The sequence below is a fragment of the Mycetomoellerius zeteki genome, unplaced genomic scaffold (assembly GCF_001594055.1).
Source record: "Mycetomoellerius zeteki isolate Tzet28-1 unplaced genomic scaffold, Tzet1.0 scaffold252, whole genome shotgun sequence".
NCBI classification, from domain to species: Eukaryota; Metazoa; Arthropoda; class Insecta; order Hymenoptera; family Formicidae; genus Mycetomoellerius; species Mycetomoellerius zeteki.
In genome coordinates, this window is record NW_017257230.1 from 149,249 (window position 1) to 175,670 (window position 26,422).

Here is a 26,422-nt window from a genome sequence, read left to right on the forward strand (position 1 = left end):
TTGCGCCGTTCCCGCGCTGAATTATTGAGACACCACCAGATCGATGTCACAAAAGGAAAACGGCTGTGCGGCTTGAAATGACGGGCTTTCGCGTCGCTCATACATTATGCACGCGGCCGCTTCTGCCCGGTGGCCTGCGCACATATATTCGTGCGCTAACGTAAAAAAAAAACTACCTACCCTCTCCCGACGAGTTTGCCACCGTGTCGAGAGCCGTGTCTCTTCTGAGTTTCTCGTGCGATTATGTCGCGTTATTGCCTGTAAAGTGAAAAAAGTGAAAGACGTGCGACGTAGATACTGAGGTCAGGACCTCCGTTGGAAGGTCTCTGCCTTCGTTTCCTTCAATGCGCATTCCCAAGTGTAAAGCAAGACGATGCGACTATATGAATGAGCTATTTTGTAATACCGCGGTTATTCTGCTGTTATTATACTTTATCGCGTATCACGCGGTGATCCGAAGCTTATTGGAGTTTGCGAAGAAAATTCCTGGAATCGTTAGTTATTAGTAGAAATAATTCAATTAACCATCATTCTCAGAATTTTATATGATCTTAAAATAGATTATCGAGATATCTCCTCCTAATAATAAAATAACACCTTTATGTGAAATTATAATATCCTTTCCAAGAAAAGGTTTCTACCTCATATCAAGTTTTAATCGAAAGAGTAAATGTAGATTTCGTGAAGTCAAATTTAGTGGCATATTAAATTTTTTTACGTAGCATTGTATAGATTATTAAGATATTTAAAAAAATATTAAAGGTACGTAAATTTTAATTTATAAAAGGGGGAACTAAAAATGTCTCAACATCAAGGCTATAGATTATAAGCAATACAAACCAAGGCAAGTACATACATAACACAACCGCGAATGAAAGCGTGATCAACTTACGTACGGCTAGGGAGAGAAATTTGGGAATTATCGATTTTTCATCTAACTCGTTGAACTGTGAGACATAATAAACCATATACGCCAGTGCGCACCGTTAGCAGGGGTAACATGTTGCGCAATTTATATACACGGATGTGCCCGATCGATTGGCCTCGTTTGTCACTTCGATAAAAACAACAGAAGAATCTAGTTAGAGTAAATATCACGACGCAAATTTCCGTATATATATTTTTCTGATATGAGCAATTACGCAGTTGATCCTTCAAGTTCAAGCATTAACTTCTGATCATCAATCATTATTGACAGTTGTTCAATAATTATGCATCTCTTTATGTACACAGTTATTAATAATTAGTCAACACACAGGATATAAGTACTAGCTCCATTTTTATTTCATGCAATACCGAATGTTGTTGCTAAGATGACTATAAATATTGAAAAGAAAAGCCAGATTATAAAATTGTCTAAAGCTTTCCATAGAATGACACTGACGTCACTGAATCGATAGCAGCGATTACTCTTCGTAAACTCCGGAGCACGGTAAACAAAGCCTACGCCTTCCAATTTAACGCACACTACTTTTATCTACAATTTTCTTAACCGTGTCGTAGAATGTGGACAAAGCAATATCGTGTAACATTGGTTTATCTATCCGATCGATCCGGCTGAAAAGAAGAAAAAATGAAAAAACAAACATTAACCGCGCATCCGACTGTTCGGACGTTATTTCACGAAATGGATAAACAGCTTTATATTTATATTTATGTGTACAATGTGTATATACCTTACATTGCAAACCGTTCGCACGAACCCATTTTGCGCAGGGAATTCATTAAACATAAAAATGAACGCGTACATATTTGATTATTGAATCCGTCGATTCAATATATACTATAAAAATTAAAAAATAACAAAAGAACGCAATATATGAAATGATATTTATATTATAATATTGAACATTACTTCGCGATGGACAATTTCGGAAATGTGAAGAAACAGTAACTCATTCACTATCGCAAATTTTGCAGTTTTTAATGTACTTCTCTCGAAGTTTCGTTTTGTTATCGCGCTGCTAAGACCTTCCCGATGTTAAAAATTGAGAGAGTAACGAGGAACGAAAGTGGGATAATACAAAGGTGGAAGTAGCGTACGCCACGAAGTTCTCGAAGGGAGAACGAAGGCAGAGCGGAAAGGGTCGAAGCGAAACGAAACGGTTTCTTTGTCCTCCCCTCGCAGCAGTTACATAATTCCATTATTTATAGCCAATATCCAGTAGAGATAGGGGGATGAAACGAGAAAAACGAAGCTGCGGCTTAGCTTAATTAATTTACGAAGTATTCGCGCGCTCGATCGTTTCGGATAGATAGAATAGGAGGAGATAGAATTTGTGAAAATCTCTTATGTCGCGCCGGTGTGACCTCGCGATTGTGCAAAACATGTGTAAAATATTTTACGTTACTAGAAAAATTGATGCGAAATACAGGACAACCTGAATATATGCGCCTCGTGAAAGCAAATGTAAGAAAGATGGATGTCGGAGATTGAACATCGATATGAGTCGAGGTCATTGTACCTCACACAACCAGCCTGACTTTTAATACACCTGGCTTGCTCCCTTCTTCCTCCCTTCGTCCTTTCGGACTACCCCACGTTGCAATTGTGCTGTATCTAGTAATTTTCTCCCTTCTCTCTATTGAAGCACCATGCTGTGACTTCTACTACGCGCGTTCTTTCCGTACAACAAAATCAATCGCTATACGATAACCATCGTTGGGAATTCTCGATAAACTTCTGGACTTTTAGTTCTCCGCTAAATATGTTCATATTCACTTTTACGAAATGTATTGATCAAAATAGTATGTCGATCCTGTCTTCTAACAATAAAATAATTATAATGTTGAATCGAAATTGAACCGACGAGAATAAATCTAATTAAGTCAAAGAAATTCTATATTCGGTCGAAACTGATCTTAGTGCTTAAAGATTTCAGTATGAATTTATATACATGTTTAATTTTATAAACCGCACATCGAAATCTTTTTCGGTCTTGAAAATCATGAATAGAACTAGTAATATCACATATTAAATTGTGTGACAAACAATTTAATAATATTGATACTTATAAGCATCTTATAAGAATATTAATAATTTGATGTTGACTAGAATTTAAAAATTTACTAATAATTTTATTACGAAAAATATTGAAGTTACTATACTTATAAGTTACCCCAAAGTTGAAGTTACTATAAGATAACAGTTGCTATGATCATAATAGTCTTTACTTATAAGAGCGGATAATTTTATAGAAATTTTATAGAAATTGCAGCAAAAGTAAATGAGTTTCTCCAATATTAAACTGTATGTACACCTTCTATTTCCTCGGGAAACAACACAGATGGCACGGTTCTTTTTAGCTATCAAAATAACTAGCTGATTGCGTGCGCTCACTCGAATGTAAGAGCATAGCGCAACGAAGGGGGTAAAACGCGTTGATGCCATCAGTTACGTTACCCTACTAAAACTCGGTCGCTTTTTCATTTCTTACGCAAGACCGATCAATCACAGACCAACCCACTTTTTTGTATGATCTTTTGTAATCATCGAACACACATAAAAGATCGAGAATATATGTATGTACATATGGTATATATATATATATATATTCAATATTCAATTTTTAAAGGGTCTCAATTTCAATTGTACATGCAGAAGTTTCGAAAAGTTTATCCCTGATTATGTAAGATCGCAAAACGAGAATGAAAGTATCATGGTAAAAAAAAAATAATATAAAGTGGGACGAAGGAAACTTCTCGTGGGAAGAATCATTAGGCAAAGAAGATATAAAAACCGCGAGAAAGGAAGAAACGTAATAAGACCAATACGAAGAATGTTGAAGAGTCACGGAGCGAAGGATCTTCGTAGCAAATGCGGACTTGTGAGTTAGTAGAAAAGGGTCGCTAATCGTGGACTCTGATACCAGGAGACCGAGTAAGAGGTTCCCCCGGGTTGCTATGGAGAGGATCGCTTCAAAGTCCACGATCGCATCTTTCTACCCTGGCCTGTGGCTTCTTTATAAACGCATACCGCGTATGAATAATATTACCGCCCTGGATATACATATCACGATAACATCGTCCGCGATCAGATTTCGCCGTATTCTCGAGAGAGCACTGTTTCAACCTCCGCGGTATCAATATCACCCTTGAGGACATTAAAATCTACTTCCATCGCATTCGCATCTCAGCATTATTGCCTTTTATACGATTCCGCGTGCGCGCAATAACCGTCCCGCGATCAAATCGCATCCACTAAAGACGAACGATGTGTAGCCACCATTAGAGAAGTTTCGATAGCGACAGTTTGAACCGCGATCGGGTATGTTACTCAATCTTTCGGATTCTTGAACAGAAAGAGACGTGAAAATCGGAGATGGAGGACCAGACTCGTAGCGTCACGTACGTCAAACTTGATGGAAGACGAGTGGACGTCTCGTTGGAGTTAGACGAAAATTATCCGATAATTTATGAGAGATCGATCGACTCCGAACTGACAAGTGACATAATAGATCACGTGCGATTACGTCACAAAATTCTGTTGAATTAATACCAGAATATAAGTGTCTACAGATTACCTTATAGTTATATACTTACATCAATCGTAAGACAAATAAAGTTTGTGTGTCCTAACATCATGAAATATTTCTTTTTTTTCCGTGAATATGTCTCGATTGATAAAGCACCAATAATTCTCCATTGTGTAAATTCGATTAATCTAAATTTCTAAACGGTCTTACCTGATTATTAAAATGGCTCGTAACTATTCAGCTAAAATTGCTATTAAGATGGCGCACGACATATTCAGATATAATAGAATCAATATCTCCTCAGATACAGCATTAGCACATCGTTCGTCTTGTGGAGTTCATCACGAAACATGAAATCAATCTTGCTACATTCTACAATAGCAAACGTAAAAACTGGTCGCAATGGCTGTGCGTATGCATGGACATCGAAATAGGCAAATGAAACGACGAAACTTTTTTGTTCTCTTTCTCCCTCTCGTGCGCGCTTCATAGCCCACGAACTTTTTGCCATTTTCGCACGAGATTGATCGCGTAATCCATAACATCCGGGCTCCCGTACTTTCCATATCGACATTCGAGTTTCGAAGTCTTTCCCAGACCTCATCGTTCCGGGGCGAACTTCGTCGAAGTCATCAAAAAGCAACGCGGCCTGGTTCGTTGGAGTTTTCCTTACGAACTTTCACTTGCTACCTTTCCTCGTGCGCGTCTATCTTCACCCTAGGTAAATACTTCGGCCTAGTCAGCAGCCCCGGAGCATGCTGTGTGTGTTGCAGACTCCGGCTTCAGCCCTCTTAACAACTCATAAACGCGATTCAACTTTTTCTACATATATAACAAGATTTCGAATCGAATGTACAATTCCGTATAAAGTTCACATAGTATTTTATATTTAAGGTTCTTAATTAAAACTTAAGACAATAAGTTCGACAAATTCAGAATCGTATTAGAATTGCAGATTTAATTAATTTCTACTATAAAAGCGAGCAAAAGTAAAATATACTTTCTTAACGCTATCAGCCTTTAGTATGTTTGAAATAAGTTATAAGATTCATTTAGTATAAAATAATATACATAGTACAAAAAATCTATCTATGCGTTAATTGATTAAAATAGGATTTACGATACCAATAGCAATTTGTATAAAATATTTCTCGTTTTATTCAAACTCAAACTACTTCTAGAATAACTTTCGCACCGATCGCACAAATGCTAAATCACTTGCAGCCTAGCTGCGTTCCGGAACGTTGCTATTATACTGGTAATAATGAAAATTTGTTCCCCGATTGGCGCTTAGCGTATCGCAGCAATATACTGTCAGTAAAAATGAAACGCAGCCTCCGAACGGATTGCACATTAAACGACCAACCGATGGCGACCCGTTTATCGTCGTTCGCTACCTTCTACCACGATGAAGAACGCGAGAGACGGATCTTTCGCACGATATACCTCGCCATGATCATACTTCGTTAAAGCCAAGCCCGTAGCCAACGACCATTCGTCCTCGCGCCTCATCCCTGATGCAGAAACGATCGAGCCGCTATCCAAATCCGCCATTATCGGAACTCTTGCCGCCTCGGTAGGTACCTACTCGTGAAATCGTCGATGGTAGAAGAAGAGAAAGATAGATAAAAAGAGAAGAAAAAGAGAGGCATATGTGAACGGAGCAGAGAAAAGGTAGAGAGAGGGGGGGGAGGGAGAAGGGAAGATCGGTCGAGAGAGGGACAGATATAGAACCGGCCGTAACGTAAGTCGGAAGAGCCGGCAGCAATTTCCGGTGGCTTTTGTGCGCCCTTTAAAAACGCGAACTGCGGATGATGCCTGTAGGAAGGGGGGTATGGCGAGAGAGAGCTCGGCAGAGAGTTTCGCGAATGTACGTACGAGTGGTCCTTCTGGACCAACAAATCCCCGAGGCGGAAGGAGAGGCCGAAGTCGAGAGGTTAACTGCGGGTCCCTTCGCGTTCCTCCTCTCCATTCGCGTGTTTTATTTTGCCTCCTTTCAAGCGATGTTCGTTCGAATTCGAAATGCATCTCCTTACGCTTAAGCGCTCGGGCAAAGATAAATTTTCGCATGAATAGTGGGATTAAGCCGGATCTCATACGTCGCTCACGAATACGTTTTATCTGGCTCCATCAACCGTTGATTTTCCCCCTTTGCGAGAGATAACGTCCGACGGTGACCTAATTTCATCGTCAAATCGCGCGAGCACTGCGTAATACCTCGATACTAAATTCTGCGGTATACAAGAAGCTTTTCGCTTTTTGAAAATATAAGTTGCTTTTCTCTCTTTCTCTCTCTCTTTCGTTCCATGAAAAAAATGACTTGCAACAACGGGTATTCTGTGTTAATAGATATCATCCTATCTCATCTTATGAAACAGACCTAAGCCTCGAAGAACGTTTCCCCATTACTGCTCCAACCTAGAACAGATCCCCACTTACTTCCCATCGCCTCCCCAAGGATGCGTAGTACGTAAGTGTATGCGGTTATGTACACGCATATACACATCTTTCCCAGGGTTAGAATCCCGGTTCTTAGTACCTTCTAAAGCCCCAGCTTCTCTCCTCTCGCGTGTCCTGGTTTTCTCTTTTCTTCTTTTTTTTCTTTGAGGACCGTAAGCACGGGGATCCTGGAAACGCGCGTTTGATTAGCCGAATGTTATGGGGTTCCGACGATATGGGACGATAGAAAAGGACAGGGAGAAAAGACTACGATATCACGAGAGGCGGAGGGAAAGAAGATGGACTACGAGAAAATGCGTGGAAAAGAGATAAAGCGATAGAGAGGAGGAGGGGGGGGGGGAGAGAGAGAGAGAGAGAGAGAGAGAGAGAGAGATAATATATCGGCTGCTCCGAGGGTGCGTGGGCTTTCTCGCAAAGGGTGCGTAGCGTTCAGAGAGGGGGGCGCATGTAGGGGATAAGAGGGAGACTTACAAAGGGTGAGAGGAGTACGGAGGGTGGCGGAAAAGGAGGCGGGGGCAGGCGAGGACAGAACAGGACGGAGGAGGAGGAGGTGCAGAAGGAGGAAGGGGATAGTGGTCGAGAGGGTGGGTAGTGGGGGATGAAAGGGAGAAAACTAGAGGGTGCGTGTAGGCCTGGAGAATCAGTCGCGGGCGAGCTGCGTTCGGGGTTTTATCTATAGCTCTCTGTCCCCTCTATTCCCTTTTGCTCTCATTGTCGCGCCCGCTCGCTCGCTCCGCTCGTGCCCTCTTTGTACGCACACGTGTGGCACACACCGAACCCCGCGTACCTACCAGCGAGACTACGCGGTATCCGGTGTGATCGCTTGCTTTCGGTGCGGAGAAACAAAAAAAAAACGGAGAAAAGACGAACGACGAGAAGACTTAAGTATCCTCGCTGGAACTTGTTTGGTGTCGAACTCCTAAATATCGCAAATCCGCTGACAATACCGATCTGGATATTCTTCAAGTGGCGCGAGATACGTGCGCTATCGACGATCTCGCGTAAATTCCCCATTTCGTGCTGTGATAATTCGTGACGCGTGTCGATCACGATCGACGATTGCGCGACCTTGATTGTGTGCTCGCAAAGAGCAGAAGTTCGGAAAGTTCGCGGGTCTGCACACCCGCCAGTACCCACGATCACCCGCGCTTAATTGTTCACCAATGGTTCATATTCTGGAAGTGGTATCGTCGCGTCGGAACGACCTGCAGATGGTGAGTGCGCTTGCGCGAATAGTTTTAAATCTCCCCAACTACTCTCCTTTCCTCTTTCCCCTTGCGGGGGAAGGACCTCTTGCACGTGTCGTTCGGTCGAAGATGTGTGTACACGTTAAACATTCGTCGCGTCGCTCCCTGCATCTCGACAACCTCCAGCGACGGATCGATCGATCGGCGGATCGCGAGACAGGATTAGGCTCGTGGATGTCGGATTTCTTCCCCGAGGCCCCACAATGGTCCTGTGCGTCTCGTTCGAACACGCTCGTGATGCATGCATCAAGATTCAAGTCACGTAGTCGCTTTCGACGTACGATTCGCGTACGCGGAAATGTACGGTGAGATCGTAAAAGCGAGGGGAGAGGAACGACGACGTTGGAAGATGTCGTCTTGACGGGCAAGCGTGTAAATGCATATGATATCCCGCGACTTTACGACCGGCTGCCGATTTCGACGCATTCGTCCTCCTTCCTAGTTCCTGTCGATGCGGTATCGCGCGCGATCCTTTCATACGCTCGCAAGTCGTAAAAGATCCTCGCTCGCGTGTGTTTACGCGTGACTATTTCTGGCGGTCTGGTGTGTGCGCGCGGCGGACTCGGATGTAACGCATACTTATCCATATGTCGCGCAGCTTCTGCATGCGTAACGTTTACAATAATGCCCTCGTCATGCCGGTTTTCCTGCTTCTCTCCCCTTCGCCCTATGTATAACGTTAGCAGCAGCGTGTACTGCAAGCGAGCACGACATACGCGTGAATCGCGAGCATACGCCGAACACGCGAGCAGCTGTTCGATGGCGGGCGTGTCTCGGTTACTCAGTGGTTTGGGAAAAGGGGAGATGGAGAGACAATATTTTACGCTCGTCTGATTGAAGCCTATAGCATATAAAAAAACGAAGGCAGTAAGATGTAAACAGTATGCGAATTTGCCAATCAAAGAGAACATAAGGCAATAATGTAAGTAGCAAATTTATAAAGCAGTAGCAAATTTAAAATGTTGATTTACTTACTGGTTAAACAATTATAAGTAATAAAATTTAGACCGATAAAAATAAATCAAATTAGAGAAAGAATTCTACTTTCGGTTGAAGCGGATCTTAGTGCTTGATAATGTTTATATACAAATTTATAAATATATTTTTCAGTTCTATAAACCGCGCACTGACTCGGTTTCTTGGACTTGAAACGCAATAAAACTGAGGCTGAAAATAACTTACTATTTAAATCTTTTTATATGCCATGGTTTTAGATCCGTTTTCCATTTTCTGGTTAACTTGTGGTTTAAATTTAACCTCACTTAACTTGATGATAATGCAAAAATAATATTTTTCTATGATTAATTACTAAACTAGTAATTTTGCTAAAGTGATGACTTTAAAAGTTACTAAACCTTATTTAAAAAAAATGACTAGTTGAATTATTTAGAATTCTGTTTCTTCGATTAAAAATGGACTAATCAGAATTTTTTGGTTTACTAGAATTCTACTGGAGATAATCGGAATTCTGATTGATATAATTAGAATCTTATAGTTTGTTCGTTTTCAACCAGACATTTTTCTCAGTACACAGATAGAAAAATATAATTTTTATTTTATATTGGTAACTTTAAAAGTTACAAACTCTCAATTCTTTAATTTTAATTTGCTAAGCAAAAATCAAAGAAAAAAAGTTGAATAAGAGCAATTAATAAAAGGATATCAAATTAAGCTAATTTGTCAAAATTTTGATGAATAATAACTAGTTTTTAAACGATACATAAAGTGATATGTAAACCTTCGACTTTACTTAGTTTTTATCAGCCAAACAATTAAATACATTATTTTAAAAGTTACTCATTATAAAATCATTAGTTTAGTAATTAACTATAGCTAGAAAAATACAATTTTTACACTATCGTTAGGTTAAGTCTAACCACAAATTAACCAGAAAATGAAAAACCAGGCCTTAATCGTGCGAGTTTTTTCTTATTGTAGAACCCCCTGCGTCATTTTAATATACGTCGCAACCGTTTTCGAAGAATCTATCGATTCTCTGTGCGCTCCTCAGGAACGAATTAACTAAAGCGTGTTCATTAAATAGAGTGATATTTTGCCGATGCACGAAGTGTATATTTCGCTTGCAATTAAAAAGCGAGGAAAACGGAAAAAAATGAGATTAATTTTCGCACACGATGCGATCATAGTTAGCCGGCTATTCGCAGTTTATATGTAAAATACGTTTAAACTCGATAAATAAAAACATCCACGGATATTTTAAGCTCCGTCGACCTGTCTCGCTCTGTCGATCATAGGATCTTCATCTCTCGCATGTGTCGTCTATATTTAATGTTTATCAAACGTTTGGCGATTGTATCGGAAATTCTACGTAGAGCGAGGACACATGACGAGTTCTCACGAGACGCTCACACGGGCTGGGTGTTGATGCAGAGACGTGCATCAATTAATGCGGCGGCACAGGTGAATGTGCTGGTGCATAACGTCGTTGGTAATGTGGCCCGCCACATGGCGGTGCGGCGCTTTGCATGGCACATCAATCCTAAATCCGGATGTTGGCCCATCGCCAATAATAAATGATCGTACGCACCAATAGACGACGAACGGACGTCTGGACCGTATCCAGCATCTGGATACGAATCCACGTCATCCATGTCGATTAAAATTCGTAATAACGGAATTCAAATAAAGAGAAAGTTTCTCATTGGATTTGTCGGTTTAATCGTCGCTACTCTTCTATTTGAAACGTCCCTTGTCCTAAACGTAAAATGACAGCGTTTTGCATTTCATTCAAACAAAGTTCATCGATCACGACAAAATTGGGATTTCGTTGAGATTCTATATAGACCGACCGTAAGTTGAAACGGTGATTCAACGGGCGACGTTGAAATTCGATAGATTCCGACGATCACATGCATTGTCAGGTTTTCACGAACTTCGTGATTCTCCTTTGACCTTCTTCCCCGACTTCCCCGAAATCGTCGAAAATCTTGGCGTTTTCTTGGATCGCGTCTTTTAAGCTATAACTATTCCCCCGACGATCTGCATGATGTCGGTTTCTTATGCGCGACGCGAACATTTCGCCGGGGCAGATCATGTAGAAGCAATGAAGTTTCGACGTTGTTACGACTGTAACCCGCCAAATGGGCGGCGATCGAAGCTCGGAATGGCGGTACGTGACAACGGAACCGCGTCAAAGAGCGTTGTAAACCGTTGGGGCAATCGCATCCCGCCTCGCGATTTTCCAAGCGTTTGTCCAGCCGACTGCCACATCCAACATCCCGGTGCCCGCTACCGCAGAGCCGTGAAATAGAGAGGCGTATAACGTTTGACATTTAATGCGCGCCGAAGCATTGGCTTAGATTACAATCGGTGAACGACGAGTGCCCCGGAGGGAGGGCGCGAAAGCTCACTCGACTCGAATGCTCTTTCGGCGGGGGTGGTATAGTCGACGCTCAAATATTTGTAGAGCGTTAGGGAAAAAACTGATGGAGCCGAATAAAAAAAAAAGAAAAAAAAGAGAGAAATTGAATAGGTGGGAAAGCGAATGCTTTATACCTCGTACAGGTACGATCGGGTAATCGTGTAAAAAAAATTCGCCGGCCGTATGTCAGAGTATGGTTACAAAACTGGGAAAAAGCGCAACGTAATTCCCGTTTCGAGAGAATGCGTTACTTTGCCACAGTATCGTAACCCGACAACACAGTAAAGAGATACAGGGATAGTGATATCGCGGCAATCGTTCGATTTCTACTTGCGTCTGAATTTTAGCACGATGTGCCGGAAAAACACGGTCGACACACGACCGCCGTGGAATTGGTTTTCTAAACTTACATTTTTATTTAACGAACATGGCACGAACGTGATCATCGATGTTCAAAGTGCAATGTCCAAAATGGAAACGTTTACATATTCCCGTTAAAGACAAAATTTGCCCTACAATGTGTTCCTTTAGTGAGACAATTCGCGAATAAAGACCTCGTGCACAGCAATATTGTACGTACAAAATTGTGAATAGAAAGTTATTTTTATAAAAAGTTAATTGTGAATAGAAAACTTTTTATTATTTCTTTAACCCTCCGTCGGCAATATGAGATCTTCAACGATACCATTGATATTTTGATTGCGAATTTGATAGATAAATTTGAATTAACAATAAAATATATCTGACTTTTATTATTATAAAAACTCGTTAAAGCTTTGACAAGTATAAAGGAATTTTTTTTAGATTTTTATATAATCCGGAACAATAAAAAATTTCTGTTTTTCTTTTTAATAGTACCCACTCTCCCCCCCCTCTCTCTCTCTCTCTGATCCTTAATTTATTTAATATCATATCTAAAAAATAAAGCGTCATTTATAAACCGTCTACAGAAATATAAAAATATAGAAATTCCAATTTTTATAACTTGTAATTTTTTTATTTATTATTTATCTTATAAGAAAATTAATATTTTGGTAGACCTTCACTGAAATTCTAACTTTTAGATTACAGAATTTTTATATTATATTATTTCTGTCATATAGTTTTTAAGTTAAGTTATTTTGTTCCGAATTTCGGTTTAGCTATGCTTAATGAACTAATCAATTGACTATTTCGATTTTTACTGCGTATAGTCAATCATATTCGCATTAGTTTGAGTGCGAATAGTCTGCATGGCAATCATTGTTATATGGCATGACGTTCAATCATACGACACTCTGCTCCTGACAATAAAATTCAAATCCTATTTATAATCACGAACAGACGAAACGGCAGGCGCCAACCATGCCGATGTGCCGAGAGTGCAGGTGTGCATTTATTTATCCTGAATTGCACTGGATCGCAACCTGGGCTTCAATGCGAGTTAACACTCGGCCGGAGACGCATTGTTTGATCGCGTCAAAAAGTGACGCCGATAACGCGCTAAGCGCGCGATACTGCCGACAAATTCGCACGGAAATTGGACGAAATACGGTATGAACAGCACAATGGAATAGTTCTCTCGCGATCGGTCAGCTCTGCCGTAGATTCTGAACGAAACGCACGCCAAAAAAGTGTCTATGGGCCTATTTCGAAGAGCCAGTTACTCGTCTACAAACAAAATGTCAAATGTCAATCATCAGAGGAATTAATTACGGGTTGCAATTAATTTGCCAATTAGATCACGACCGGGATCCATTTAGATGTAATCTGCTAGCTGACAGCTCATCCTCTTTCAGCGTTCCCTCTGCTTTGGTATCTGTAGCGCAACATCCGACGCGAGCACACAGAGAGGCCTGGCATTTGCTCCGAAGCAGTCGACAAATTAGCCGTATTAACAGGCACGACCACGAACGCAGATTTCGCGCTTAACATGCAGTTCCCCACTTGATATCCACGCGAAGGATTATTCAAGTTAACTCGAGCCAGACGCTCGCGAGCGCGCATCTGTAATAATTAGAATAACTGAATTATGTAACGAAAATGTCGAGAGCTCGTAGGCGAATCGTGTCTTCGGCGTCCTTTAACAATATTCGTTTTATGAAATCATCTGCAATAATATGCAAAAGATCCAATTGTGAGTTAAGAGCTATGGTGGAATTTCTTCTAGAGAAAATCAAAATAACGTTAAGTTTATTAAGTAATGCTTAATAATTAGCGACTAACATTAGACGCCATATTTTATAACTCTTAACAACAGTGTTTGTTATATTGTCATTGCTCAGTTTTCTTACCATGTATAAAATGTGTATAAAACATAATATAATAAAAACATGCGTGACGACGATGTAACAATATCTACATTTGTCGTTAAGAGTTATAGACAAAACAAGAGCCTTAAACTACGTAACATTTAAACTTTAAGCTTTGAACCATAAAAAATTGACCGATCATAGTTGATTTTTAAGCCGTAAGAAATTGATCGATCATAGTCGATTACTCTCCTCACATTCGACTGTGATTAGTCAATTTCTTAAGGCTTAAGGCTTATGTTTCACTCCTTAAGAATTCATTGTAGACGCCACTTTAGAAAGGCATATCCGAGAATGCGTGAGAATATAAATGACAGATATGAATATTTTTCGTCAAAGAGATCTTGAGTATCTGTAGTCTGTTATATAGGATCACAATCGGTATTAACTTGCCGATGAGTAATCAAGTAATGAATACATCGTCGGCAAAGACCGTACGTATATAAATCATGCCAGGGAGGATGCCAGGGGCTACAGGGCGGGCCCTTATCTCCAATCAGTACATTGATTGCACGCAGGCAGGTCAAATACCGGCAGCGCCACTCGGCCCTAGCACGATAGCTTATTCAATTTCCGAAACGGCATTCACCATTCAATTCGGCGGTTATCAGCCTGTGCCCATCCCCTATCTGGATTTTGCGTGACTTTCTAGAAAGCTGCGTGAATTCGTCCCAAAAGAAAAAGCTCGGATTTATCAATGGGTATAAATTGAGATAATCAAGATTCCGGTGCGTCGGCTATGATCGCTCTATTTTTATGAAAGCGCCATGCAGATCTTTGAATTTCGATCGCGAGAAAAACTAGCAAAAAAGTTTTCGAAAAATTAAGTAAATAATTATCTGTAAGTTTTTGTTTTAAGCAATAATTTCTGAGAAGCAATAGTTTCTTGCTGAAGTGCAAACTCACCAACAAACACTACTGCACGCGTAATTCATAAACAGATGACCATCTAAACGTACATCTACACGATTGTGAGAAAAATATTTGGTAAAAAATGGACGAACTAGAAGATTCTAATTAAGTCAATTAGAATTCCTCAACTAGAATTTTAATAGTAAGAAAATTTTGATTCGTTCGTTTTCAACCAGATTTCCAATTAATCCAACCAGACATTTTTCTCAATGTAATGTATGACTGACTATATTTAAATCTTTATTATAAAAAAAAATTACTGCTTAAAATAAAAATTTAAGTAAAAATTTAAGTAAAAATTTATGCAAAAATTCAAATAATACGTTTACTTAATTTTTCGAAAACTTTCTTGATATACTATTTTGCAAATTTCGCAAATTTTGGAACATTCTGTATATTCTGTTGTAAAACTATCCCTATGATAACATAACATCATCAAAGGAAAATATTCTCTACGACGCGAGATATCTCTGACGCTAATTTGATAAGACGAAGTTCTATCGCGAGTACAAGCATTATCATTCGGCGCATTTGCCGTGCGCGTGGCTATCATTCAGTATCTACCGGGCGGTAGCGAGGCTGCGCACTTTCCCGCAGTGTACATAGATAATCGAGCTTAATTAATTGCTCGTGATGCGCGCTCGGGGCTCAGCAAACACATTTACTTATTACCATCCATCTTGAGCGGTGCCTCTCAAGGGGATCGATTTTCCAAGTGCACGCGGCTGATGACACAAATTGCCAAAGGGTCGACGCTCGATCGTAACGCGATCGTTAAATAGAGGCGCGGCTTTTTTCTCCATGATCTCTCCACGACAGCACGACGAGCGTCCTTTCGAAAAAAAAAAGTATTTAATTATCCTGCAGCTTCCTCCAGTAGCGTTCCAAAAAGGACGAGAGTTAATCGTGAACCCTAAACGACTTTTATGCATGAGGCGGCCTGGAACTATCTGTCTTCGTTCGTCTTCTATCTGTTTTGCATATAATGCGTGCGGTGTGTGCGATGTTCCTCCACGTGTGTTAACTTTAATCTAAAATTCCTTTGCGAGGATAACGCGCGTCAACATATTCAACAAGCGTCGCTGCCAATTAGTACGCAGAAAGTATCAGCTTTCAATTTTAATAACGCTTCTCTCTTCCCGCAACATTCATCTCGCGTTTACACTTCACACTCTCATTAACTGCAAATAAAGATATCGTTTTAACGATAAAATAATACAGACTTTTCCCCAACGACAGAGTTAATGCATATTTCGAAAACGTGGCAGTATGTCGCTGCGATACCGTGGCACACTGTCAAAGTGCCAATTGACATCACCTCTCTGCTGCAATCGAGCGGTATATATCTAACGGTATATATCAGGCAGATAAGTATCAGGCGCAACAACGAGATTTACGCGGTAGTTAATAGTCGGCTACCTTAATCTGTACGTCTCGTCGCCGAAGTATGGTTTATCCGAGCGGAAGTCTCGCTCATCTGATCGTTATTGACTGGTACAGATCCCTTGGGTCGTAAGTGACATTTACACGATGCATTCAACGTTAAACTCATCCGGAGAGACAAGGCGGGAGACGGAGCGTCGTATCTCAGTTCCGGTATCTATACGGACACCGGGTTCCCCTGACAACGAGGCAACAACAAACGCCTAATGGCCAGTTCTCGATTCAAAGTTTAATTTCCTGACCAGCGGACAGTGCTTAAAGTGACCTTCTCCCTCCTCTCTCTCTCTCTCTCTCTCTCTCGCTCTCACCAGCTCGATCTTCCTTTCCCTCTTTCTGTTTCCCCCTTGCTGTCTTGCTTGTCGTCATGACCGCTTTCTCTCCTTCCGTCGTCCCTCGCGCACGCTGGTCTCGGGAATCGCGACCGGACGTACAGCCGCCGCTATGAAATATTAAAGAGTTAATGGCAACCCTCTTCACAGAATCGCGAGTAATTACCGCCTGACAGTCGCGTATCGCCGGATTAATCGATAGCGCGGAGTTTGATCCCTCGAGACGACGTTAATTGCTCGTACGTTCGAGAAACGTGTAATCTCTCGAGCGCGTTCTCCGTCCCTTCCACAAACTTTCCAATCTCGCATTTTCTATCCCTTATATGAACACGACGTAATGCAATGCCGTTAAAAAATTTTCTCCACGAGAGAAACAACGGTACGTGTGCAGGTCGCGATAGTATGATTGTACGCGTTATATCGATCTCGAAGAGAACTCCATGAACCCGGAACACCCATGCTCGCTTGTTTGACGTATACATATACATCGTGTAATGCCTATGTGATCGTGGCACTGACCCCGACCGTAACGTCGCTTCTCTTTGTGCCTGATATGCATACGTGCAAAATAAGTTTCGGGGTTACCGAGCACGTTCTCACCCCACATATCGCCCATCTTTCCTCCCGTAATTCTTATAGAAACATATAATAAAAGAAAAATAAAAGAAACTGCCAGCATAAAAGACAGATGGTCGTAATGCAAATTGTATGCGTTAAAAACCAGATTTTCAATCTAGTATCCTATTACCTATTGTCATGCTTTTAGTCATACATTCCAATCGAATGAAATCATACACATGATATTTATCTAAGTACGTTAAGGAAAATAAAATTTTATAATTATTGAAATCCTGATAAAAATAATCAATACAAACAGCAATGCAATATTATTTTTTAAATAATATTAAAAATGGATCGAGAAATATTCAACACGAACAAATGAAAAGGGTCAACCATGTTTGATTGGGTACTTGATGCTTTAATATTTTTGTATGAATTTTTACAATTTCCAGTTCAAGCAAATTGCATGAGTTTAATTTTCAGTTTTTAAATCCGATCCTAGTTATTTAAAATTGTTTAAAATTTTGTAATATTATTTAAAGATAATTAAATTAATTTAGTCAAGCAAACAATTTTTTTTTTGGTACTCTTGTGTATGTATATTATTTCTTTCTTGGTGCCATAGGGATATACGTTCACACATTACGAATAATACAAATATTTGAAAGATAAAATCGTGTCATTGGTAAACCGTAAGGTCTGGCAACTCTTTTGCGTCTACGGTAGTTCAGTGATCCTCCGAGGAAAATTGGTCAGAGAGAAAGGATCTGCAAGGCCAGCAGTAGGATAATACCACTATTGGAAGCGACATTCGCGCCAACGGAGACACGGAAGTGGTGAAGAGAAGGGGATGGGGAAGGGGTGTATTGTGCAAAGAGTTCAAGACCGAGCGAAGTCGATAGGAGAGACGAAAGCGCACGAATTGGACGGAGACGGAACGAAATGCGGGAGAAGTGGAAACTGGGATCGAAGTACGGTCTTGTGTCCCCCACGTCATGAATCATGCATCCTCATCCCCTAGGAGCGAACTGGAACGCGCTGCGGCGGTGCGACCCGTCCGAGAAATAAACAATGTTATTTGTTCGTTGGGATCCCGACCCATCCGCAGCGGTCCAAAGGACTTCCAGCAGGACTAGCGGCGGAAGGACGAGTGGCGGGTTCCATGCTTTCGTAACCCACAACGATGGGATGAGATACCCGGCTACTCTCCTCTTCGCTCTCTTCGTCCTTTCTCGAGCGCTTCTGTCACTCCTTCTATCTCGTTCCCGTTTCTGCGCTCTACTCGCGAACCCATGCGCACTCTGACAGCTAGAACTGTCAGCGGCAGAGGAAGCTCTCGCAACCGCTGATGGTGTTTGAACGGGGCCGAAGTGACGCGAAGGACGAGCGCATACATGCCGGACAAATAACGATACTTCCGCTTTCTCGGCAAACTGGATATTCCTGCTATCCCTGCATGCCGGTTTCGTACTTCGTCGCCATGAGCTTTCGTTCTTCTTGCTCCACTTGCCTCATCCTCTCAGAAAGGATAAAAGCAGAAATAGAAAGACGAAAGTCCGCGACTTTCTGTAAATATAAGAAATATCGTAGGAACCAGAGACGCCTTATTGCGAGACGACTAACGTGTCGTTTTTATTTTTGTTGCAGATGAACCGTCCTATCCAAGTGAAGCCAGCGGACAGTGAAAACCGCGGAGGTGAGAACAAGCAATCGATCCAATATGTCTCAATATCGAAAATTATGTCGCTAATTTAATTATAATGAGGAATATCAAAATTCTTATCAAATTCTATATGATTAAATTTAATTAAGCATTGAAAAAGAATCATAAAGCTCTTAAAGTAACGTTTCTATCTTTTACTATCTATAATATTTTCATTTTTACACCATACAAGTAAAAAGACGTCGCAAGAGATTGTAATCACACATATTTCGAATGTTCATGTGAACAACAGCAAATAATCAAATATTTCATGAACACGCGGTCAGTGATGAATCAATTACAAATTAGTTTCGTGCTGGAAATGCCATACTTCTAGAATTATACATAAATATAGGGAAAGCAATTTTATTCTGCGCAGTATATGTACTCGGTGTCTTTAATAGCATTAGATTCCATATCAATCGTACAAGAGTACTATGTAATAAACTACAGATAATTCGCTGTAATAGTGAGTCGCGATAACACATTGGTCGTATAAAATTCATACTCGCGCCGGCGGCGCGATAGACTACACGATAAAAAATGTATACCGCGGGTACCCACCCATCCAGTCGTGTTGATATTCATCGGCTCGTTCTCTCTACAGAGTTGTCGCGCGTGGCGGCTTCTCTTCGCGCCCGCGCCATATCTTCCCCGTGCACACCTTGTGCCGAGAGCCAATTTTATTAATTACGTGGAATTTTTCAGCTGGCGATGACCGTCATGTTGACATTCGCTTATCGCCATGAACGCCGCGGGTCATAAATTTCGCGTCACGGTAGGATAACCAGGGGGGCAGGCATCCGCGTATGTATGACGAAGCTCCAGATAATCGAGAGACAAATTGTCGATCGACCATTGTTTTTAATGAGTCGTCGCTTGCGCTCGTGCCCACCTCGTGTTTCCTCCCAATCGCGTGACCATACGCCCACCTTTGTCCTGCCAATCTTATAAATATATAATTTGGTTGGGTATTATTTGAGAAAAAGTACGATCTCTAATCGGCGCGGTTACGGGCGTTGTAAATAGTATCTCGCGCAAAAATCTGCTCGCTTATCCATCATTCGTTCATCCACTCGCGCTCGCGTTCGATTCGTCCCATACGTTAATTTCTATAAAGCACCTCGGCAAATATAACTCGTACCATTGGAGCCACGATTTAATTAAAAATATGGTATTTATCTTTGGAGGCGGGTCGTAACCGATCGATACTGTTCCATCCGTTTGGCGAGCGCCATCGTCGAAGCTCCCAGCGTCGCTTCCGATGCATGTAAATAGCAGGGAAGCTCGTCCGAGAATTCCCGAAGGCTAAGAGCCGTTGGGGCCCCTTTCGTTACCATTCGCAAAGTCCGTACCACACCGGGGACAGCGTTCCCGACGAGCCGGCAACTACTCCGAAGTCCTTCCTGCCGACGAAGGTGGGCAGGACTCCAACGCAAGGAGTGCGCCAAGATAAAGGAGGAGAATACATATAAGAGAGAAAGAGAGAGAGAGAGAGAGAGAGATACATATAGAAATGCGAAGGAAGAGATCGAGGGAGATCGCGCAGGGCGTTAGACCGGGATATGCGGAAGAAGGCACGAGGTACAGGGACGGCGAAGGGGAGTAGATGAGGGGGATCGTAATTCATATGCTAATCTGGAGGAGATGCCATTGTAATCTCCGGTCGCCTGCCTCCATGCGGCCCCACAAAGCCTCGGCTTGACGCGGATGCAGGAGTGATCCTGAGCACGGTGCTGCTCCCGCCGTTGCTTCTGCGGCGCAGTGTATACCTATGTAGACGCTGTATCTACGTAGTCGCAGAGAGAGTTCAATCAGGGAGGTTACTGAACTTCGACAGCACCGTCGAGCCGCCTCCATCCTCAGCGGTAACCGCCGATGTCTATCCTCTATCGCGTACGGTCGTACAAGATGGTTTCCGCCACTTCATCTTCGCGTCTCTCACTCTCTTTGTCCACCCTCTAATCGCGTCATCCTTAACAACCAACCCGGCATGATCTTTATGATCCTTCATGACCGTTGACGTGATCCTCATCAGGTTATCTCGGAGCGATACAGATGTTAATGACGTCATGTTGTAATTCGTTCGAATAACGCACGGGATCATGGCAAATCCTCAGTTGCGTAATTAGAGGTCCGATGTTACGAGTAATCTGCTTAAAACTGATCAACCAACATCAATGTCCATCGGAATTAAACTATCTTAGAGACATATTACGTTTCACTAACCTCCGTGACATTTGATCACGTTTCGCAATCTTGCAATTAACAATATTATGGGATTACTATCCGGTAACAATAAGTGCATTCACTCGAATACCTCTCGTCAGCAGTAATCTATATTTCGGTTTAATCCGTATATAAACTCTATCTCGATCGCATAAATGGATTCTAAGAATTTCATCTTGAACTGAAAACGGATTTAAATCGAATTGAATCACCTTAAGTTGTCCTAAGTAGGTCGAATATACTATAATCGTTTCTTGTCGATTTCACGAACTATCACATTAGAAATATTGTATTTTTAGTAAACAAACTCGATATAACTTTTTCACGATATATTCCTATTTAAAAAAAAACGAAGGAAGCGATGTTGCACCACTTCGTATTTATAAAATGATAGTTTAAGGTAGCAATGGCTATAATCACTTATCTCTTCTATCAAGAAAGATTTCATTGTTCCAAGGGACTTCTTCACCCTTTTCCATGTTAATGATAAATGCCCTTTATGCCTGCGTTTTGCAGCCCTCAACATGCGATTAATTAAGTCATTTTATAGATTTTCTTCTATAACGACTAGCACTCGAAAGGCAACTCCGCAGAGTAAACGTCCTATTAGCGATATAAAAGATAAATCAGGCTTTAATTGCGAGATGATGCGAGGCTAAAACGTACGTTCGGCTGCGAAAATGATTTGTTTCACTGTACCAATTCCTCTTATTGCGCGAGATACCGCATAGTGTTTGTGCGATAAATCCATTCGCGAATTATACGGAGGACCGTACAAACAATCGAAAAGATATTTCATGCTGAATTTGACTTTATCTTAAATCCTTGCTAACTTTTAGAAATTTACCGTGTTGAGATGCGCGAAAAATGACCGTTCATAAATGCACTATCTTTGTAATATCGGCTGCAATTTTACAACCGCAACTCGTACGAGCTATGCACTTATCCTTTCCAGTTCTTATCGCGGTGATGTATCATCGAAGATACGTTTACTTCAGAAAGAATCTCAACGAAATCCATTCGAGTGAAGATTCCCGACGAAGCTCTTTGCCGAAACATTTTTCACGCACGTCGATGGTAAGACCCCGCACGCGCGATAATAGCAGCCGAAGCACAACCGGAATTAAGTTTACAGCGACGAGAACAGATTTGAGAAATGCGTATCTCGCGCGGAAGTTGGCCCGCCGACTCAGGGTCGAAGTTTCTACGACTGGATAAGGGTGGGTGCTGCTGTACCGGAGCTAGTTGAGCAAGTAGATAAGTTTCGATCCCTCAGCGAGCCACCTTGCTCCCACCGCCATCACTCGCCTTACCGCTACCTCTTCGTCGTAGATAAACGTATCCCGGAATATCGGATTGAGGAAAAGGGGAAAGGGGCCTACGCGGCCGCCTTCTCGCGTCGCTGCCAAGTTCGGCCCGACTGACATGACGTGGACTGGTCTTAAACCCATCCGAGAGAAATCCTCGCGGATTATAAGAGTCCGTTTTCGTACCTCTTCTTACGAAGAAGAACGACGGATGACGGAGTATTCGTCGTAAGGCAAGCGCAAACTTACTCGCTGGATTTGTACTGCAACTTCACTTTATGGTATGTCGGAGATAGTATATTCGCGAAGTTAGTTCATGTACAAGCAACGACACTTATGAGGAGTGTCAGAGAAATATGAAAATTACAAAAGCATTTATGAAACAATCTTATTTACTGTAATATTTACTGTAATATTCACTTGAATGAACATTTCATAGAATATTTGAATTTCGTAGAAGAAAAATATATTTTGATGTTCATCGTTTGACTTTATTTTATTTTAACGAGTTTTAATTACAGCTAGTTTTTCTTCAATTTCTAAATAATATGAAAATATATTGAATATATTCAAAGAGAGAAAAACATCAAAATCATTAAATTTTATACAATTTTGAAGAACATTAATTAGAACTATATTAATCGATTCTTAATTTAATACTCATTTTATTCATTTGGAAAGAAAGAATAATAACAAGAGCCAACAAATATATTTTTTTAAATTATTATTTTAATCTCTCCCTCCTCGCGAATAGTCACCTGGAGTATTTTTATATCCCAGCGACAAAAAAATGTGAATTGTAAAATATTGTTTTACGATGTCGATATTGTTCAATTTATTTTTTCTTTATTCCATAATAACCATTTTTTACAAACCTTTAAATATGCAATTCTATCGAAAACTCGCAATAAAAAAACATATGTTAATTAAAATTTTAATTTTTAAAAAATACTGTCATAAGCTATTTGACGCGCTTTTTCTATTTAATATTTCTTTGATCTCTAATTATACTTTTTAGAAAATTGCGAGTAAATCTATATCCATAATATTCTCAAATACTAATAATTTAAATAAAGCGATTTATTAGCATTAATTAATGACAATTCGACAGAACAGGGCCATTTTGACAGGTTTATAGTATAGGAAAAATACGTTATCATGAATAAAACGCGGTTTAGATATCCGCGTCGTGTCAAACAAAACGTTCGCTTTGTTCTCATCGTCCAGCGAGATGATAATTTCTCGAGAGTTAATTCCTCTTTCGCTTCCGCTTAGGGAGTCGAAGGAAAGAGGACGCGAAGGGCGCGTTAACACTTAGCTCTGGCGACAAAGGTCCAATTCTTGGTCCCAACGGTATCCTGACGCGACAATGGGAGCGAACTCTCGGCGAAAAGTACCCGGGGCTAAGGACAGACGGGATATTTCCCGACGAGGCATTGATACGCCGAAGGGAATCGAGACGGGTGTGCGCGGTATGAGAATTGCCAGGGATAAAAAGAAGGGGAGGGAAGAATCTGCGGAAAGCGGGGACGCAACGAGGCTGCAAGTCAGGCGAGAATCTAATTTCCCGAGACAAATCCTTAAATGTGCCCCGGAGCCCGGCTGGAAGGCGCGAGCCGAGGCATCTCACGGAATGAGCTCTCGTCTAGCATCCGCGACAACGACCTTTAACTCGGCTCGCCAATTTTGCGTCTCCATAACCCCCTCGTCGCGAAACGCGTCATTAAACTCATTCACGCGAGAAATGCGGTAGATCGAAAACAGAGCGTCGCAATCCGGAATGCAGTCGCGATCTAACCGGAAAAACATAAACTACCCCCAGTATTTTTTGCTCGAACGAGATTGCCCGACGCATTGCATAAAAATAGCGTCTCTTAATTAATTTATCGACGATAAAGACAATAGAACGAAAGCGTTTGGAAAAATCTGCAATAAATTCGCATTCATCAATGTTGATGTGAACTCCTACGAAAGATTTCTCAATTAGTTAAAATCAAACGTATTGAGGTATTATTCCAATTTCATTATCGTAAATAGCATAATATTTCAAATCTTGTTACCGGTATTATTGATATTTCGTGATAGTTTAATTCCTGCGATTATTAATCTGATTGCATTATATCCACGACTAATATTATATTATGGAAATTAGGTTGCTGTAATTATATAATACCTAATTGCAATGTTAAAATCAAAAATATCCACACTTGATATTTAACAATAATCAAACGGAATATACATTTTAATGGGACTTAATCGTTGCTACGCAAATGAATTCAGTCTAGTAACCTGAAAATCGATAAGTAATGATCAATTATAAAATAAATTTGTAAGAAAAATAGTTTTCGCTCAACGCAGCGATAAGCATCGATCTTCTTTTTACAAATAATATTCTTGTTACTGATCATAATTTTTTTTTATAATGTGATAGGTCGTATCGTATTCATCACGCAGAAGATCCGATTGAAAGAAATGTCCTGTACTGTACGAGTATACGAAAGAAACGCATGGGTACGATTCGCAGTTGGGCGAGACTAAAATCGAATTGAATCTTGCGAGGATTCATATAGATGACGAATGGTGTATTTTTTTTAGGTCCAATGCCATTTCTTTGTTTCTGTTCTGTATTCCAGAGTGCATGATGGACGACGGGAGCGCCTGTGCCATCTTCTGGAAGTAGGAAGCACCGGTTTCGGCCGCTGAAGGTAACTTCGACTTCCAGGAGATAGCTAGCTTCCTTCCAGTACCTCTATTCTTCTTCTCCGCAAATTGGCAGAAAGAGAACTTCCCCCCTCGATGAAATGAGAACAAAATGAATAAGGAAAAAGAAACGGGTCCAACTACCCAGCCCCTCATTCTCTCCCGCCAACATCACGCCAACACCGCTGATTCAGCCAGCACAGCCCGCCGCAAAGTTCATTTTGCTGCTCGCTAGTGTTTGAACCACTAAAACTCCAGCATTCCCTCACGAACCACTATCCCTTAGCCCGACTTAGTGCAGCCGGTACATATCTATCCGTCGAGGAAGCTAAATTTGCACAAAGTGCTCGTCCAAATTCTTTCGCAAAAAAAAAAAGGTCTCGAATTTCTCGGAGCTTTTGACACACGCGCGACTCATTAGGACTCTCGCGTACATTTAGGATTATATTCGTGAATTGGTTCTGGATTGGCACGAACAATTGGTTCAAAATTAAAAAGTTCGATTTCCCCAAATACATTGATTTTCAAAAATCTCTTCGCTGATAAAATTCTCGAGATGTTCTCAGCTGAAAATTTAATCGCAATAACTCGCACGCTCTTCAGCTTATCCGCGCGATGAAAACGCTATTGGGCTCCTCTATGTCAGTCTCGCCATCCCCTTCTCATCCGTTTCTCATCCGGCACGATACGCATCATTTTACGCATTACAGAAGGTATTATAGACAGTGTTGTGCGTACCCACATGCGTGACTGAAACCTGTAGCCGTAAACCTGTCGTTCGTGTTTTTTTGCTCTGTTTATTACGCACCGCCGTTACACACTGTTGAAGCCTCGTTACGACGAGGTGTGCGTGGCGTGGACGCTCTTAGAATTCAGACCGGCACAATGAACCGAGAGTGATGCAGAATGTATGAGAGAATCGCGGTCTTAGAGCGTCTACCGACCGTACGATAGCAACGACCCTTTGCTCCGAGTACCGAAGTTTATTGTACGTTTCTTAGTCCATAAGTCCCGACGTCTTACATTCCCAAACCCCTGTCTAATCTCATATCCATATTCGTATGGACGAAACCATCTTGATCGTACATATTATATATATATAAAATTATTATATATATATATATATCGCTCTTTACAGCTATGATCATATAATAGTGGCTCGCTCGTTGGATGTGTTGTCTCGTTCGTTGTCAATGTGTTTTTTATCACCTCTGTACATATTTTCTGATTATGATATAATATATGTGAGCTACATTTATCTTATTGTATTATCTAGATTTGATTCTATATATAACAATATAACATCCCTATTTCTCAACAGTTGATTGAACCATTCTCCAACCTGCCGCATTCCGTTCCCAGTTCAATTGGAACTATTTCCTGT

General features: G+C 41.1%; 1 protein-coding gene across 10 annotated transcripts in view; it reads left to right on the forward strand.

Annotated features, from left to right (window-relative positions):
• Positions 1–7,596: 7,596 nt before the first annotated feature.
• Positions 7,597–26,422, forward strand: part of bru3 (CUGBP Elav-like family member bruno 3) — a 91,626-nt gene continuing 72,800 nt past the window's right edge. For 9 of the 10 annotated variants that reach the window (XM_018449979.1, XM_018449981.1, XM_018449984.1 and 6 more), the window contains exons 1-2: positions 7,597–8,149; positions 18,748–18,796. In XM_018449979.1, coding sequence (XP_018305481.1) covers positions 8,099–8,149; positions 18,748–18,796 — 100 coding nt within the window. In that variant the 5' untranslated portion in view covers positions 7,597–8,098. Of the gene's footprint in view, positions 8,150–18,747; positions 18,797–24,971; positions 25,044–26,422 lie in introns of all 10 variants that reach the window. The other variant, XM_018449986.1, reaches the window with a different exon arrangement.